Consider the following 14,029-nt stretch of genomic DNA (forward strand, 5'->3'; position numbering starts at 1 on the left):
ATTTACGGGTCTTACATTTTCAACGTCGAAGGAAATTAGCAATTGTCGGAGGACTTAAGTGCACGGCAAATATGTATGATAAGCCATGGGTGGGTGGGGGTGGTAGGTTGACGAGAGGGTTCGAAGACGTTCCTTGATAACTTAATTAATTAAATATGCCGTCTCTTTGGGAAATTAACAATTCGTGGTCTGACTTTTAACGACCCCAAAACCATGTGTCCTTGTGTATGTGGCTAATTCATGCGATAGAACATTTAAGATTAGTGAAATGGCCCGAAACCGTGTGCGGGGAATCTTAATCACTTGAATTCGATTCGTTGAATCTCAATTGAGTCTCACCATAGCGGAATATCTTCATATATGTATGTATATCGACCATTTTATCATCAGAATTGTCGCATGCAATGGAAAATTCCCAAAAAATGAAACTTGCAAGGGTGAACGAGACAAACACACACACACACACACAGAGAAGCGGGGTTTGAAAGGGGTCGAGGGGTTCGCCTCCTGCGATGCTCATCGCTCATCGATTTAACAATGCAAACAGAAAGAAACGCGAAAGCATTATGAGATATATTATCCTGACCTAGTCAAAGTTACGCGCATTCTCTTTGGCTCTCTCTCTCGGTCGTCCCTCTCTCTTGGTTTTTGGAGGGTGCTCTCTCTCTCTCTCTCTCGCTCGCTTGTCAAAGGCGAACATGACAAAACGCACACGCCAACCGGCATGGCCCTAGCCTCCACCGTCGCCTGACCCCTAGCACAGCTTTTTTGGCCTGTGTCAAGGACATTCAACTGTGTACTTTTTTTTTACCTTACCAGTCGTCGCCCCTCCCTTGCCCGTCCCTTGCCCACCGCCAACACATTCTTTCTTTTGGCTTATGCTTATCGATTTTTTGTTGCCGTCTTTTGACGCATTTGCGTCCTTATGGGAAAGGATTTGCTTCTAAAGCAAAGCAAAAGCTATTGTTCGGGGTCGTTGGACACTTAATTATTGCAAATTTCCGTAATAAGATGCATTCCCTACCCACCCCCAAGCCCCCTTGTCACTTGTCATTCCATTTACATCATCGTTGTGTGTGTGTTTATAATAATAATTGAGCATTTATTTAATAAATGTCTATCTGAGCCATTAAAAATAATGACAAGAGGCGATAATCGCAGAGAGAGAGAGAGAGAGAGAGAGAGATAAATACTATCACTAAAGTCCACACAGAATGAGAGAGCAAAACAAAAGCAAGTCAAACCGAAGCAAACACTAAAACATAATGTCGGCTAACACTGTTAAAGTGAAAGTTAACTAAAAACAATAATACCTAAAAAACACACACAAATACATACATACATATATGTAAGTATATATAAGAAGAAGAAGAAGGGAAAGAAAAAACCAGTGCAGAATTGCCGCAGTCACTGCAAAAGAAAGAAAGAGAGAAACAAGAAACAAGAAAAGAAATTACAAGTCAGGCCTGTTAAAGAAGCCAACTGGTTAATACCCATAGATGTGGGCCCAAAGGAATTCAAGGGGATCTCATTTGAAAGACGAACCTCTTAAGAATTGTTAATCAATACGCAAATTATAAATTTCGAACGTTACATTAAAAAAACAAAAAACTTTTTTTGTTTCACAGGTTAAAGAACTTTTTCTTTTTTTTTTTACTAACTTTAATAAGTTATTAAGAAGTTTTCCTGTATTTTCAAAAATCGTTTATATTATGAGATATTTGTCACTAACTTGAATAAGATAAGGACAATAGATTAATATATGAAGAATAAGGATTAAGGTTAAAGTTCATAACTTTGGTATCTCTTGCATTGTTATAAATATTTTTAAAAAAAACCTTTCATTTCTACATTTTTTCAAGAAATGAGGGGTTTATGTAGAAACACATGTGATAGTGCTTCGATCGGCGCCAATTTTGAGACTATAGTTTATTGAGGTTATAAATTGCTTAATTGATATTGAAAATGATTCTCACAGACGGATATATGTACAGCTGCGAACTTAAAAATAGCACCACTTGCTGAGGTAATGTATTCAAAGGATTCCCTAGGCTTATTTTAAGGTTCTAGGAACATGTGAATACGTTTTTGAACGTAAAATACTTTGTACTAATGGAAGCAGAAAAAATTCTGTCAAATCCAACGTTTTCAAAGATTTTTACAAAAAACTTGATATACTCAAAAATACCCGAAACTAAAAATAGCACCACTTGCAGTATTTCGCGAAATACCGTATTATTTACCAGGGTAGCATTGTAAAAACACTTGTTCAATCGACCCTGGATCAAAGTCAATTTTAAAAGCACTTTTAGAAAAAAAAATCCAAAATATTTAAGAATAATGGGTCGCGGTAAACACTGTTCTGTTGAAAAGCGAAAACTTATCCAAACCCTGATTTTGGAGGGAAAATCTTATCGCGAAGTTGGAAATTTGGTCGGATGTTCCAACAAAATGATCCGTAATGCCATAAAGTTCAAACCCAAGCCCGAAACTCGCGGACGAAAGCCAAAACTGACTCAGCATGAAGTCCGTCGTTTAATCCGGAGAGTAATAAGGATCCTTTTAAGGCTGCAACTGATTTGAAAAGGACATCAATGTGTCAACCAGTGTCCAAACAGTTCGAAAATACCTTCGGAAGAACAATCTAAAAGCTTGCAGCCCCAGAAAGGTTCCACTTTTTAAACGCCAGACACATTGCTAAACGTCTAAAGTTTGCGAAAGAGCATGAAAATTGGCCTTCCCAAAAGTGGAGAAACGTACTGTGGACTGACGAAAGTAAGGTTGTCATGTATGGTGGAAAAGGCTCTAGAGCATACGTCCGGCGTCCACCAAACTCGGAATTCAACTCCAAATACACCCTAAAGACTGTAAAACATGGCGGATCCAGTGTCATGGTATGGGGCTGTTTCTCCTATTATGGTGTCGGTCCAATATACTGGGTGAGAACGATTATGGATCAGCATGTTTATGTGAATATCTTGGAGACGGTGATGCTACCATACGCTGAGGACAATATGCCGCTAATATGGGTCTTTCAACAGGACAACGACCCTAAGCACACCAGTAAGAAAGCCAAGCAGTGGTTCTCAACGAATTCTGTTAATGTAATGGAGTGGCCGGCACAGTCACCAGACCTAAACCCCATTGAAAATCTGTGGTCTGACATCAAAAGGCAGTTGCTGTTGCAAAACCAACCAACAATGAGGCGCTTTGGAAAGTAATCCAGGAGTCCTGGAGGAAAATTCCGGTCAAACGCTGTCAAGACCTGGTTGACTCAATGCCAAGACGTTGTGCAGCGGTTATTGCCAATAATGGCAATGCAACAAAGTATTAAGTTTATTATTTAATACTATTTTTAATATCTAATCATAACTTGTTCATGAATTTGGTTTTTTTCTGTTATTTTTTAATTTTGAGTAAATATTTGAAAAGTGGTGCTATTTTTTAGTTTCGGGTATTTTTTGAGTATATCAAGGATTTTTGTAAAAATCTTTGAAAACGTTGGATTTTGATAGAATTTTTTTTGGCATCTATTAGTAGGAAATATTCTACGTTCAAAAACATATTCACATGTTCCTTGAACCTTAAAATAAGTCTAGGAATCCTTTGAACACATTACCTCAGCAAGTGGTGCTATTATTAAGTTCGCAACTGTATGTATTGGTATTTTGACTGAATACACCTGGGACGGATCCAAAAGTTCCAGGCTTTGTTTTATTACCCTTGACTATTCCCGAAATTATTTCTATATCCGTTTCTGAAATACACTTTATTGGGTGGAAATCGTTTCTTGCCCTAAAAAGGATAAATTTATAAAATATTTAAGCTATTTTCCAAAATTCTATAATACAAAATATTTGAGTATCAACAATCAACAGCATTTTGGGTTTATTTGACTTGACTTCACCGAACCACTTTAATAATGCCCGATGTAGGGGTATAAAACTGATAAATTTATGAAAAATATAAGGATAATGAACTTGTAATGGATTGAGACATTCCACCTTCTCTCATTCTCAGAAATATCTAAACATCTTGAAAGTATTTCTATTCATCCTGACTCACCCTCTCCAACAATCAAAAGGGGGGCTACGCCCATGTGGTAGACTCATGCTACCACCTGCATACATACATATGCAGTAAGTTATGTTAATAACATAGACGGGAGCCCCCCAAATCATGCTACGCCGCGACGCTTTTTGCCTCGCATCGCATCGCATCGCACTTGCCTCGACTCGCCTCAAATATTTTCAGGTTATTTTTGACGTGTTAGCGGCTCTGTGAGCCTCTGTGAGACTCCGACTCTTAGCCATGGAATCGAGCAATTTGGAGCCCCCCCATTCAGTTGTTGAAGACCGTGCGAGGCGCTTGGACGCAAGCCCAGTTTAAAAAGTTAAACAACATTATACATACATATATATCTTTGTATGTATGTATGTATGTATTTAGGCCGGCCGCTCTCTAGCCAACTCTGTCTCTTTCTCTCCAGCAAGTAGTGCAATTGATTAAACGAAAGTTAAAAGTGTGAAATTGGCACGTGAGGAAGGAAAAGTATCTGGAATACAGAGGGATAGTCTTCCTAGATTCTTATTTTCTTTGGTAAGTCTCTCTCCAATGGAATGAAAATCGAATGAAAGTTGTTATTGGAATTGGGAACAATGCCATAAAATAAACAAAAAAAACAAAAACAACAAAAAAAGAGGTACATATGTACATACACACTCTTATGGCATGAATATGTCAATGATGAAAGTGATTTCATTTGGCTGTCATCACATGGCTTTTTGTGGATTTACTTTAAGCCAAAACGGAAGGAAGCAAAAACAAAAACATGAAATTTATATTGAAGCTATTCCCTTATTGTTAATAAGAATGAAAACTTAATTTGTTTATATATGTACATAAATCCCTAACTAAAAAAAAGATCTCAAGAATGTGAACTAACTTTCTTTTTTATCTTTATCTCTCTTTTCGATGATGTGAAGCCCGTGAGCACTTTTTGCCCTGCATTGTGTAGCTATGTCGCAGGCTGTCACGCCCAAAGCGACATCAATACTTTCATCTGACCTGCCACCTGGTTTCGATCCCACCGCTGAGGCCGCCGAGAAAAGCCTTTGCTTTCACGGCTTCTGGGCCTGGTTTGTTCTCCTTCTGCTGATTGCGGTCTGTGTGTTTGTCGTGATGTGGTTACTACGTCAATGGATCCAGGGCCCCATATATCGCAAGGCGAATCGTATTGATGGCAAAGTGGTTATTGTTACCGGCTGTAATACCGGCATCGGCAAGGAGACCGTCTTGGAATTGGCCCGCCGAGGGGCCAAAATCTATATGGCCTGTCGGGATCCAGGACGTTGTGAGGCGGCACGTGTCGAGATTGTCGATCGTACCCGAAACCAGCAACTTTTCAATCGTACTCTAGATCTGGGCTCATTGGAATCGGTGCGCAACTTTGTGACCCGTTTCAAAGCGGAAGAATCTCGCCTCGATATATTGATCAATAATGCTGGCATAATGGCCTGTCCACGGTCACTTACCGCCGATGGTTTTGAACAGCAGTTCGGTGTTAATCATCTGGGACACTTTTTGTTGACCAACTTGCTATTGGATCGTTTGAAGCAATCTTCGCCAAGTCGCATTGTTGTGGTCAGTTCAGCGGCGCATATATTTGGTAAAATCAATCGAGACGATTTGATGGGTGAACGCAAATATAGCAAATTTTTTGGCGCCTACAGTCAATCGAAATTGGCCAATATTCTGTTTACCCGCAAATTGTCGACTCTCTTGAAAGAGACAAATGTCACGGTCAATTGCTGTCATCCCGGGGTAGTGCGCACCGAGCTCAATCGTCATTTTGCGGGCCCAAATTGGATGAAGAATTGCCTGAAAGTCGTTTCATTGGGTATCTTTAAGACACCGCGTGCTGGGGCACAGACCTCATTGCGTTTGGCGTTGGATCCCTCGTTGGAGAAATCCACAGGCGGCTATTATGCCGATTGTATGCGTTGGCCCCTAGTTCCATGGGCTCGGAACTCAGAAACAGCCGATTGGCTATGGCGTGAGAGTGAGAAATTGGTGGGTCTGCCGCCAATTGAGCCGCCTTCAACGAGTACCCCGCAAAATGGAAATGGATCAAGCGCCAATGGAACGGGAACGGGAACGGGAACAGGCACATCAGGACCTGGGCATACCAACGATACAGTTGAGACTGTTGTAGTTAATCGTTCATAATATACAAACACATACACACACACATACAGTAGTTAATAGTCATACATAGTCGTCAATTATTTAAATAAAAAAAAATGATTCCATACACCATTCCATCCTGTAATTGCATGCGAATCATTCAGAGACATTCCTTCTGTGTGTAACCCCCTTTTAAAGGGGTTGGGGTTCAATTCTCTAAGTAGAAGTACTTTTTTTATACCCTTGCAAAAAGGGTATATTAATTTTGGTCAGAAGTGTGCAACGCATAGAACGAAGCATCTCCGACCATACAAAGTATATATATTCTTGATCAGCACGACGAGACGAGTTCAACTAGCCATGTCCGTCCGTCCGTCCGTCCGTCCGTCCGTCTGGATCAACGCAAACTCCTCCTAGACCGTAAGAGCTACAGAGCTGAAATTTTGCACGTAGGCTTGTATATACTGCAGGCGTTGTATATCTCGGATTCAGCCGGATCGGACCACTATATCATATAGCTCCCATACAAACCCCAAAGTCACGAACAGTGACTTTTCTCAATAACTTCGTTATTTTCTATGCTATTATCGTGAAACTTAATATTAGAGAGTTTACTACGCCTATAAACGACTATGCCAAATTTGATCAAGATCGGGTGACTATATCATATAGCTCCCATACAAACGGCCAAGTCACGAACAGTGACTTTCTCAATACCTTCGTTATTTTCTGAGCTATTGTCGTGAAACTTAATATTAGAGAGTTTACTACGCCTATAAGCGACTATGCCAAATTTGATCAAGATCAGGTGACTATATCATATAGCTCCCATAGGAACGATTGGTCGAAAACAGTGACTTTTGTAAATAACTTCGTTACTTTTAACGCGATTGCTTTTAAATTAAACATTTCTTAATTTAATATATATGTTAATGACTGTGCCGAATTTGATAAAGACTATATCATATAGCTCCCATAGGAACGATCGGTGGAAAACAGTGACTTTGATCAATATCTTCGTTATTTCTTATGATTGTAGGCCTTTCTTTCTCAAGCTTAAGCCTTTTTAGATAAAACGTTCTTTTACATTGATGGCTAATAGGTAAGGATAGAGTTACCAAAAAAGTTGCAAGGGTATACAAACTTTGACGCGGTCGAAGTTAGCCCCGGCCCTCTGGTTTTGTTTATTAATTTTGTGCTTCATTTGAAATTCCCCATTAAAACAGTCAACTTTGCTTTTTTATTTTGAATGCTCATAAAAAGACGTATATTCATTGTATAACTGGGCTGTCCGATTTTTATGCATTCTGACGAATTTAATATAACATTTACTCATTGAACTTACAGTGAGCTATGAAATAGTGAAACTTTGCTCCCTAAGGTATGCAATACTTTTGCTCTAACTCTTAAAGTCTCCATTACAATGCCGTAAGACAATATATAATAAGTATATCACTTTCCAATGTGAAAGTTAGAACATGGCGAATACGATTTTGTTACTATAAGTCTTTGTTTATGAAGACGAACGGAAATAAGGGTGAAAAGCTTAAATTCAATTTATAATTTATAATATTTTCAACTATGCTTTAGTTAATAAATATGTTAAAACACTTTCAAGTATCCAAATTTACGACAACGAAGCAAAAATCAATGAGAACTACAAAAACGCCGCCGCCGACGCGTTGCAGTTTTCGCGTGACGTAGATTACAGTCACTTTTTGCCCGTCCGTTCCTCGTCCGACAGTCGTTCTGTCGATTCGTCAGTTAAGTCAATTTGCTGCTAGTAAATTTTGTTGCGCGTTCGTTCACATGCCATTAACATTAACGAAAAAAAAAATTCTCCTTCAATTAGATCGAAGTCATTTGTACCCTGTTCCCTCTCTCCGTGTGGTTATATCCCGTGTGCCATTCGATTTAAGCCAACCAAATCGAAGGTAACAATTTAGAAATACTCTAGAAATAACCTGTAAATAAGATTTATACCGACTGTCTGGGATAAATTTCAACTTAATTCATCTTTGAATTAAGAAAAGCCAATCTAAAGATAACTAGCCTAATATACCCTGCTATTCGCCCACAAGTAAACGGTAGGGAAAAAGCATAGTGGCAAAAAAAAAAAAAAGAAAGAAAGAGAAAGACTACAAATTAAACCCATCCCTGGCCAATGGGGTTCGTTCTGGTACATTTGGAATTATAATGCATTTTTAGTTACTTTTATGCCAAAACATTGGCATGTAATACCAAATCCTTGAAGACCAAATTTGAATTGGCAATGAGATTTGGAGACTTGATGAGAGCTTTTAGCATGGATTAGGAGTAAACAATCGAAGATATTCGATATTTATGTATGTATCTTTCGAATGCATTGGTAAGGGTTAATACCGACAGCAATTACACGAAAATTGCATGGAAATTTCCACTGTTATATGAATATATTTTTTGTTCTCTTACTCACGTCTTGTCTCTCACTCTGATCCAATTGCATTTCGATGGGAAATGAAATGATTTCTAACTTGTATCTTTTCCATTGAACGTGTATGAGAAATGCGAAAAGTATCAAAAGTATTCAATTCTTATCAGTCAAGACTTACGAATATGGGAATTTTAGAAGTTTGTAAGGTTAAATATTCTAGAAAGATTTCTATTTACTTTAAATGTATATTGCTTATCTATAATTTCATGAAACATTAATTTGACAATGATTCATGATATATTTAAGAAATTTCTTTATCAGTTTCCTAACTAGATTCGATCAACTTACATTTGTGGCGTAGTGAATGGTTGCACTTAACGATTTATAATCAAATTTATTACGTTCTGATTGCCAGATATTAAGTCTACGTCATTGGTACACATACATCTTAAAATGTCAATTGGCAAAGATTACAAATTATAGATGTACATATATTGCGGTGAGTCAAAACCCAAGTTGAGAATAATAAACGAAGTAACAGAAGCAGCTGCTTTTGCCTCTGGCTTCTGGTTTGTTGTTGTTCATTCTTTTTTGCTTTCTTCTAAATTGGTTCAAGGTCGAAGAAACGCTAAATACATATGTATGTATGTGTGTGTGTGTGTGTGTGTGTGCATGTTTTGTCTATTAATTAAGGCAAAATTAAAACAGAAACAGTGTGCAATAGTATTTTCTCTTTTGCTACTTGCATCTCATTTTGTAAGGCATTTGGAGTGCAAATAAAGGAAACATGTGAACAGTTGACTACAAATTATAAAAATATAACGGTAAACATTAACAGCTAAACAGGGTGGAGTAATTCAAAAAATTCTTAAATACATTTATGTAAATATCAAATGCAGAAAGGAGAAAAACTCCAATTTAAAGTTCCAAATAAATGTGAAAATAACTAAATACTAATGTGCGAGTATCCTTATTTCAGGAGTTTTAGGTGCAGTTTCATTTTGAGTGGACAATGCCCAAACTTTGTTGAGCTGTGTAAGTGCATTTTAACGAGCTGGGGCAATTTTTCTTTAATGGCTTGACAATACAATACATTTCAATTCACTTCATTCGCATTCGCAGCCACCCAAAAATTGCTTGGCGACGTGACAAAAATGTTATAGACCCAACAGCGGTCTTTCAGATATCGAAACAAAGGCAGATCAAAAAAGAAAAAAATTTTACATGACAATGAGAGACTTGGTAATACCGTAGAATGTTAGTCTAAATGACTTACAGAAAAAAAGCCAACACTGAAAATATTATAGAATCGTATTAATGCATTATTTTAGTTAAGCATCCTATCCTATTTTACCCAATACCCGTTAGTATGCTATAGGCAGTAACAAATGTACTTTGGCTAAAATAGAAGGCCGCAGTTCTTATATATTATTAATATTAGCATATTAATGGGTATAGGATAAAAAATGTTGAACTCCGATTCGGTTAATTAAGAAGTTCAATAACACATTATATCAAGCATATACAGAATTTAAGGCAAAGTAATTTCAAATTAAACCGCCAACAATCAACGTAACGCGACAAGTCTGCACCTCTTGCTATCGGCTTATCGATTACAGAGTTACATCACTGCTAGCAAAGTTAAAGAGCGCCACTGGTCGAGTTTGAGCAGGTTTGAGAGCGCCACCATCGAACATTTTGCAAGTCTTGAGCACAACTCGAACATGCTGCAACAGCATTGCCACTATATGTCAAAAAAAAAAAAATCGTGGGCCATAGCCGTGGGAAAAAGTACCAAATCTCTCAAAAAAATTAGTGTTGACTATTGCCAGCAAAAAAAGATACGGCGCGCGAAAAGACAACCAAATTGATTAACAAATTGCATTTTGTAACCAATTGCGGGATAAGCAATTGCCAACAATAGCGAAATTGTGAAAGTTGCAAGGGGACAGACGTAGACGGAGACACGCCAAAGTCAAACGCCACGCCAACTGTGAGTAGAAAACATCAGGGAGAATCAGGGACAGGGACAGTGGAGATTTGACCAATTCTGAAGTCAAAGTGTTGGAGTTGTGGTCATGAACGCAAAGCGCATCAAATACACAACTCTATCCAGTCCCGTCGATGGCGTGGTCAAGGAGGAGATTGTCCCTGTCATCATTCAGCATGATGCCGAAGATGTCGATGGCTCTGGGGGCGAGACACGATATACGTATGCCTATACAACTGCCGAAGATGATGATGACCCAGAGGCGACTGCAGTCTCACTGGCTAATGCCCAGGAGGTGATAATCGACGAGAATGGTCATGCTGTGACGCTGCAGCAGCTTGTCGAAAATAGCACTGTCGAAGAGGTGGAGACCATTGAGCAGGGTGACGGCACTCATACCATTCTACATATCGTGCCCAATTTGACCGTTCAGGACCATCAGGGCGATTTGGAGGAGGTGGACGAGGATGATCAACTGGAGGAACTTGACCATGAGCACGATGAGGGTGATGAGATTGAGGAAGATATTGTCACCGTTGAGCAGGAGGAACTCGGCGAAGAGGATAACGAAGACGAAGACGACGTAATAGAGGGCGTAGAAGAGGGCGAAGATGACATGAGTCCGCTGGTGTTCGATGGTACCATTGATCAGCACGATGACTCGAATCTAACATCCGATGCTCATTCCCGCAACAAGACATTTTATTGCCCAAATTGTGGCAATTGCTATAGTGCCGCCGGCTCACTTAAGTTGCACATGCGCGCCTGCCTCCGTCAGCGCAATGAGGTCTCCGCCGAGGAGCGTAAATGCAAAGTTTGCGGCAAAGTCTTCAATTCGGTGGCTTATCTCAAGGAGCATATGATGCGTCACACGGGAGAGCAGCCGTTCCGTTGTACTCGTTGCTATCGCAAATTCGTCGATGAGGGCAAATTCAAGGCCCACATGGATGCCCACAAGCATCAGGATAAACTGGAGGCTGAGGCCGTGGCTCTGGCTGCCCAGCATGGCGGCAAGAAAGTCGTTGTGAAAGAGTTCAATTGCTCATTCTGTGCCCAGAATTTCACCGTGGTCTTTGATGTCGGACAGGTGAAGCGCCGCTATGCCTGCGACTTGTGTCGCGACAAATACTCCAATGCCGAGGCGTTGCGCCAGCACAAACAGCAATTGGAGGAGAAGCGTGAATTCAGCTGCGATCGTTGTGGACGGAAATTCGTCTTTGAGGGCTTCCTGCAACGTCATTTGCCCAACTGTGATGGCAGTATTAAGCGTCGTCGGGATATGAAGTAGGCAAGGTTTCAGCAACGTCATGGCAGGGCAAGGCAAAAGGATAAAACGATTAGGACCGTCGTAGATGTGGTTAAGGAGGACCTGGATTTGGATGATGTACTGCCCCCCCTGCCTTACGTTGTTATCAAACGGGAATGGGACGAGCAACAGCAGACACAGGAGCACCACCCAGATGAAGAGGAGGTGGAGTTAGAATAAACAATAAAAAAGGAATTCAGAGTAGAAGAATATAAAGCATCTACTTGTGTATTCACTGTGAATCCATACATACCTACCATACAAATGGTTATAGTAGTTTGGGCGCAGTCTATACATATAAATATTTACTTTCCAACATTTTTCAAATACTTTTTTTTCCCTCACACAACATGTTTTGTTAACAATTCAAAAAATGAAAGCGACCGAGATAGACGGATTGGATGGAATTTGATGGTCAATGATGTATAGCTTACATTTAAATAGAAATTACATTTTAATGATAAATATATATATATATATAAAAAAAAATAAAAAAAAAAACAAACATAAAATCGCTATATCGCTAATATATATATATATGTATGTAACAGCCACGCCCCCAGCCCATCAACCCATTTCAACTATCGCAATGAATAAACTCGATGTTGTTATCACAAAGGAAGAACGAAAATCTTTTTGAAACGATGATTGATTGGGATTGAGATTAAAAGAGACGGTCAGTTTGGAATCCTGAACTCCTCTAAACGGAGAACACCTCACATCATATCTGATTCCTTTCAAAAAACAAACACAACCATTTTTTTTTTTATCGATGTCGACCAATTTTGCGATATAATTGAGTCTAATATTTACCCCTTACGTCGCCACTTCTGGCATATTCTATAGACAACAAAAAAATTAAAGAAAAGTTCACAATGTGCATTTAGCTAAGAGCAGAAGATCCTCATTTCTAGTCCACTTATGACCATAGCTTAAGGTGAGCACGTTTAGCATATGATTTCCAATCGCTATGGGCATAGAACTCCTTGAAAATGGGTGTAACTAGTGTATCATCGGGCAGAGTCTTGAAGACGGGTTCACCATACCAAGTGCCCACCTGTAGTAGTAAAAAAAAGTACAAGAGGTACAAATAACAATTTTACGGAAACAAAACTACAAAGAGACGTATCATTACCTCCCAGCCGGGCACGTTTTTCATGAGCTCAGCCTCTTCATCACGATTGCGACGCAACTGACGCAGAAATTCACGATCCCGTTCAGCTATCAGAATGGGAAAGATAACATTCTGGGCCGAACGCATCTCAATCTCATCCCGCTTAACCTTTTTGGCTGTCAGGTAATAGATGCCCAGACCAACAGCGGTCACTGCCACATAAGTGCCGATCATGGTGAATCCACTGAAGTAGCTCTTGGGCGGCACACGTAAAAAGGGAATCTTCTTGTAGCCACCGGGCGGAGGCATATCCTGCTTAGGGGGCACATGTGGCACGGCCGTGGCCATGGTTAACTGCTGGAAATGTTATGGGATATGTAAGCCCGCTATATCTGTTATATTTTAATGACTTACGCTTTGTTTAGCTTGCAAAAAGACCAACAAAAAGAAAACGGGCCAGTTAAGAAAGATTCACTTTTTGCATAACAGACCAGGGCTGGTGAAAATATTTAATTTTGAGTAGGGCTGCTGTGTTGATTCTGAATTGCTATCGATGAATTACGGGCAAAAATGTATCGACATTTAGGCCAGCCAACAAAAGCGACGCTTTATTTTGTGTTTAAAAAGCTTTTCCTACGATTTCTTTGTTAGTTGTATGTGAAAGGAAAGAATTTCTATCGATACTTTCCAAAAATAGCCTGCTTTAAATTGAACGATTTTAAATTATTTGTCGGTGTATAAATAATCAAAAGGAGCAGTTATCGTGAAAATATCGGTCTTAGTCGCGTAAATATTTACCAAAAAGTCTGGTAATTAACATTAACCAGTGCTGGCAAGTACACAACGATAATTGGGCTTCCCTATGTTAAGTTGGCAACACTGCTGGGCGAATGTTCAATTTTTTTAAGACGAATATTCATTTTTGCAAGGCGAATATTCAGTATTTTTAAAGCGAATATACAATTTGTACAGCGAATATTTAGTATTTTACGGCGAATACTCAATTTTTACAGCGAATAT

At 39.3% G+C, this 14,029-nt stretch overlaps 3 protein-coding genes across 5 annotated transcripts; 2 read left to right on the top strand and 1 right to left on the bottom strand.

The window, feature by feature from the left end:
* The first annotated feature begins 1,276 nt into the window (after positions 1-1,276).
* LOC137573286 (retinol dehydrogenase 12) lies at positions 1,277-6,318 on the top strand. 2 transcript variants are annotated; one of them, XM_068285180.1, is made up of 2 exons: positions 1,277-1,348; positions 4,986-6,318. In XM_068285180.1, exon 2 carries the CDS (start codon positions 5,020-5,022, stop codon positions 6,226-6,228), a length of 1,209 nt encoding a protein of 402 aa, XP_068141281.1. In that variant the 5' UTR covers positions 1,277-1,348; positions 4,986-5,019; the 3' UTR covers positions 6,229-6,318. The 2 variants fall into 2 exon arrangements, with proteins under 2 accessions (XP_068141281.1, XP_068141280.1); XM_068285179.1 differs by lacking the exon at positions 1,277-1,348 and adding an exon at positions 4,359-4,599.
* Positions 6,319-10,348: 4,030 nt separating this feature from the next.
* LOC137573299 (zinc finger protein 317) lies at positions 10,349-12,114 on the top strand. The gene has a single exon (XM_068285195.1). It carries the CDS (start codon positions 10,678-10,680, stop codon positions 11,875-11,877), a length of 1,200 nt encoding a protein of 399 aa, XP_068141296.1. The 5' UTR covers positions 10,349-10,677; the 3' UTR covers positions 11,878-12,114.
* Positions 12,115-12,678: 564 nt separating this feature from the next.
* Positions 12,679-13,583, bottom strand: ND-B16.6 (NADH dehydrogenase (ubiquinone) B16.6 subunit). 2 transcript variants are annotated; one of them, XM_068285196.1, is made up of 3 exons: positions 13,424-13,583; positions 13,031-13,366; positions 12,679-12,952 (listed from the first exon to the last, which is right to left on the bottom strand). In XM_068285196.1, exons 2-3 carry the CDS (start codon positions 13,355-13,357, stop codon positions 12,815-12,817), a joined length of 465 nt encoding a protein of 154 aa, XP_068141297.1. In that variant the 5' UTR covers positions 13,358-13,366; positions 13,424-13,583; the 3' UTR covers positions 12,679-12,814. The 2 variants fall into 2 exon arrangements, with proteins under 2 accessions (XP_068141297.1, XP_068141298.1); XM_068285197.1 differs by having other exon boundaries at positions 13,031-13,363; positions 13,424-13,577.
* Positions 13,584-14,029: the final 446 nt, after the last annotated feature.

Source organism: Drosophila tropicalis, unplaced genomic scaffold, assembly GCF_018151085.1.
Source record: "Drosophila tropicalis isolate 14030-0801.00 unplaced genomic scaffold, ASM1815108v1 contig_4, whole genome shotgun sequence".
Classification (NCBI taxonomy): domain Eukaryota; kingdom Metazoa; phylum Arthropoda; class Insecta; order Diptera; family Drosophilidae; genus Drosophila; species Drosophila tropicalis.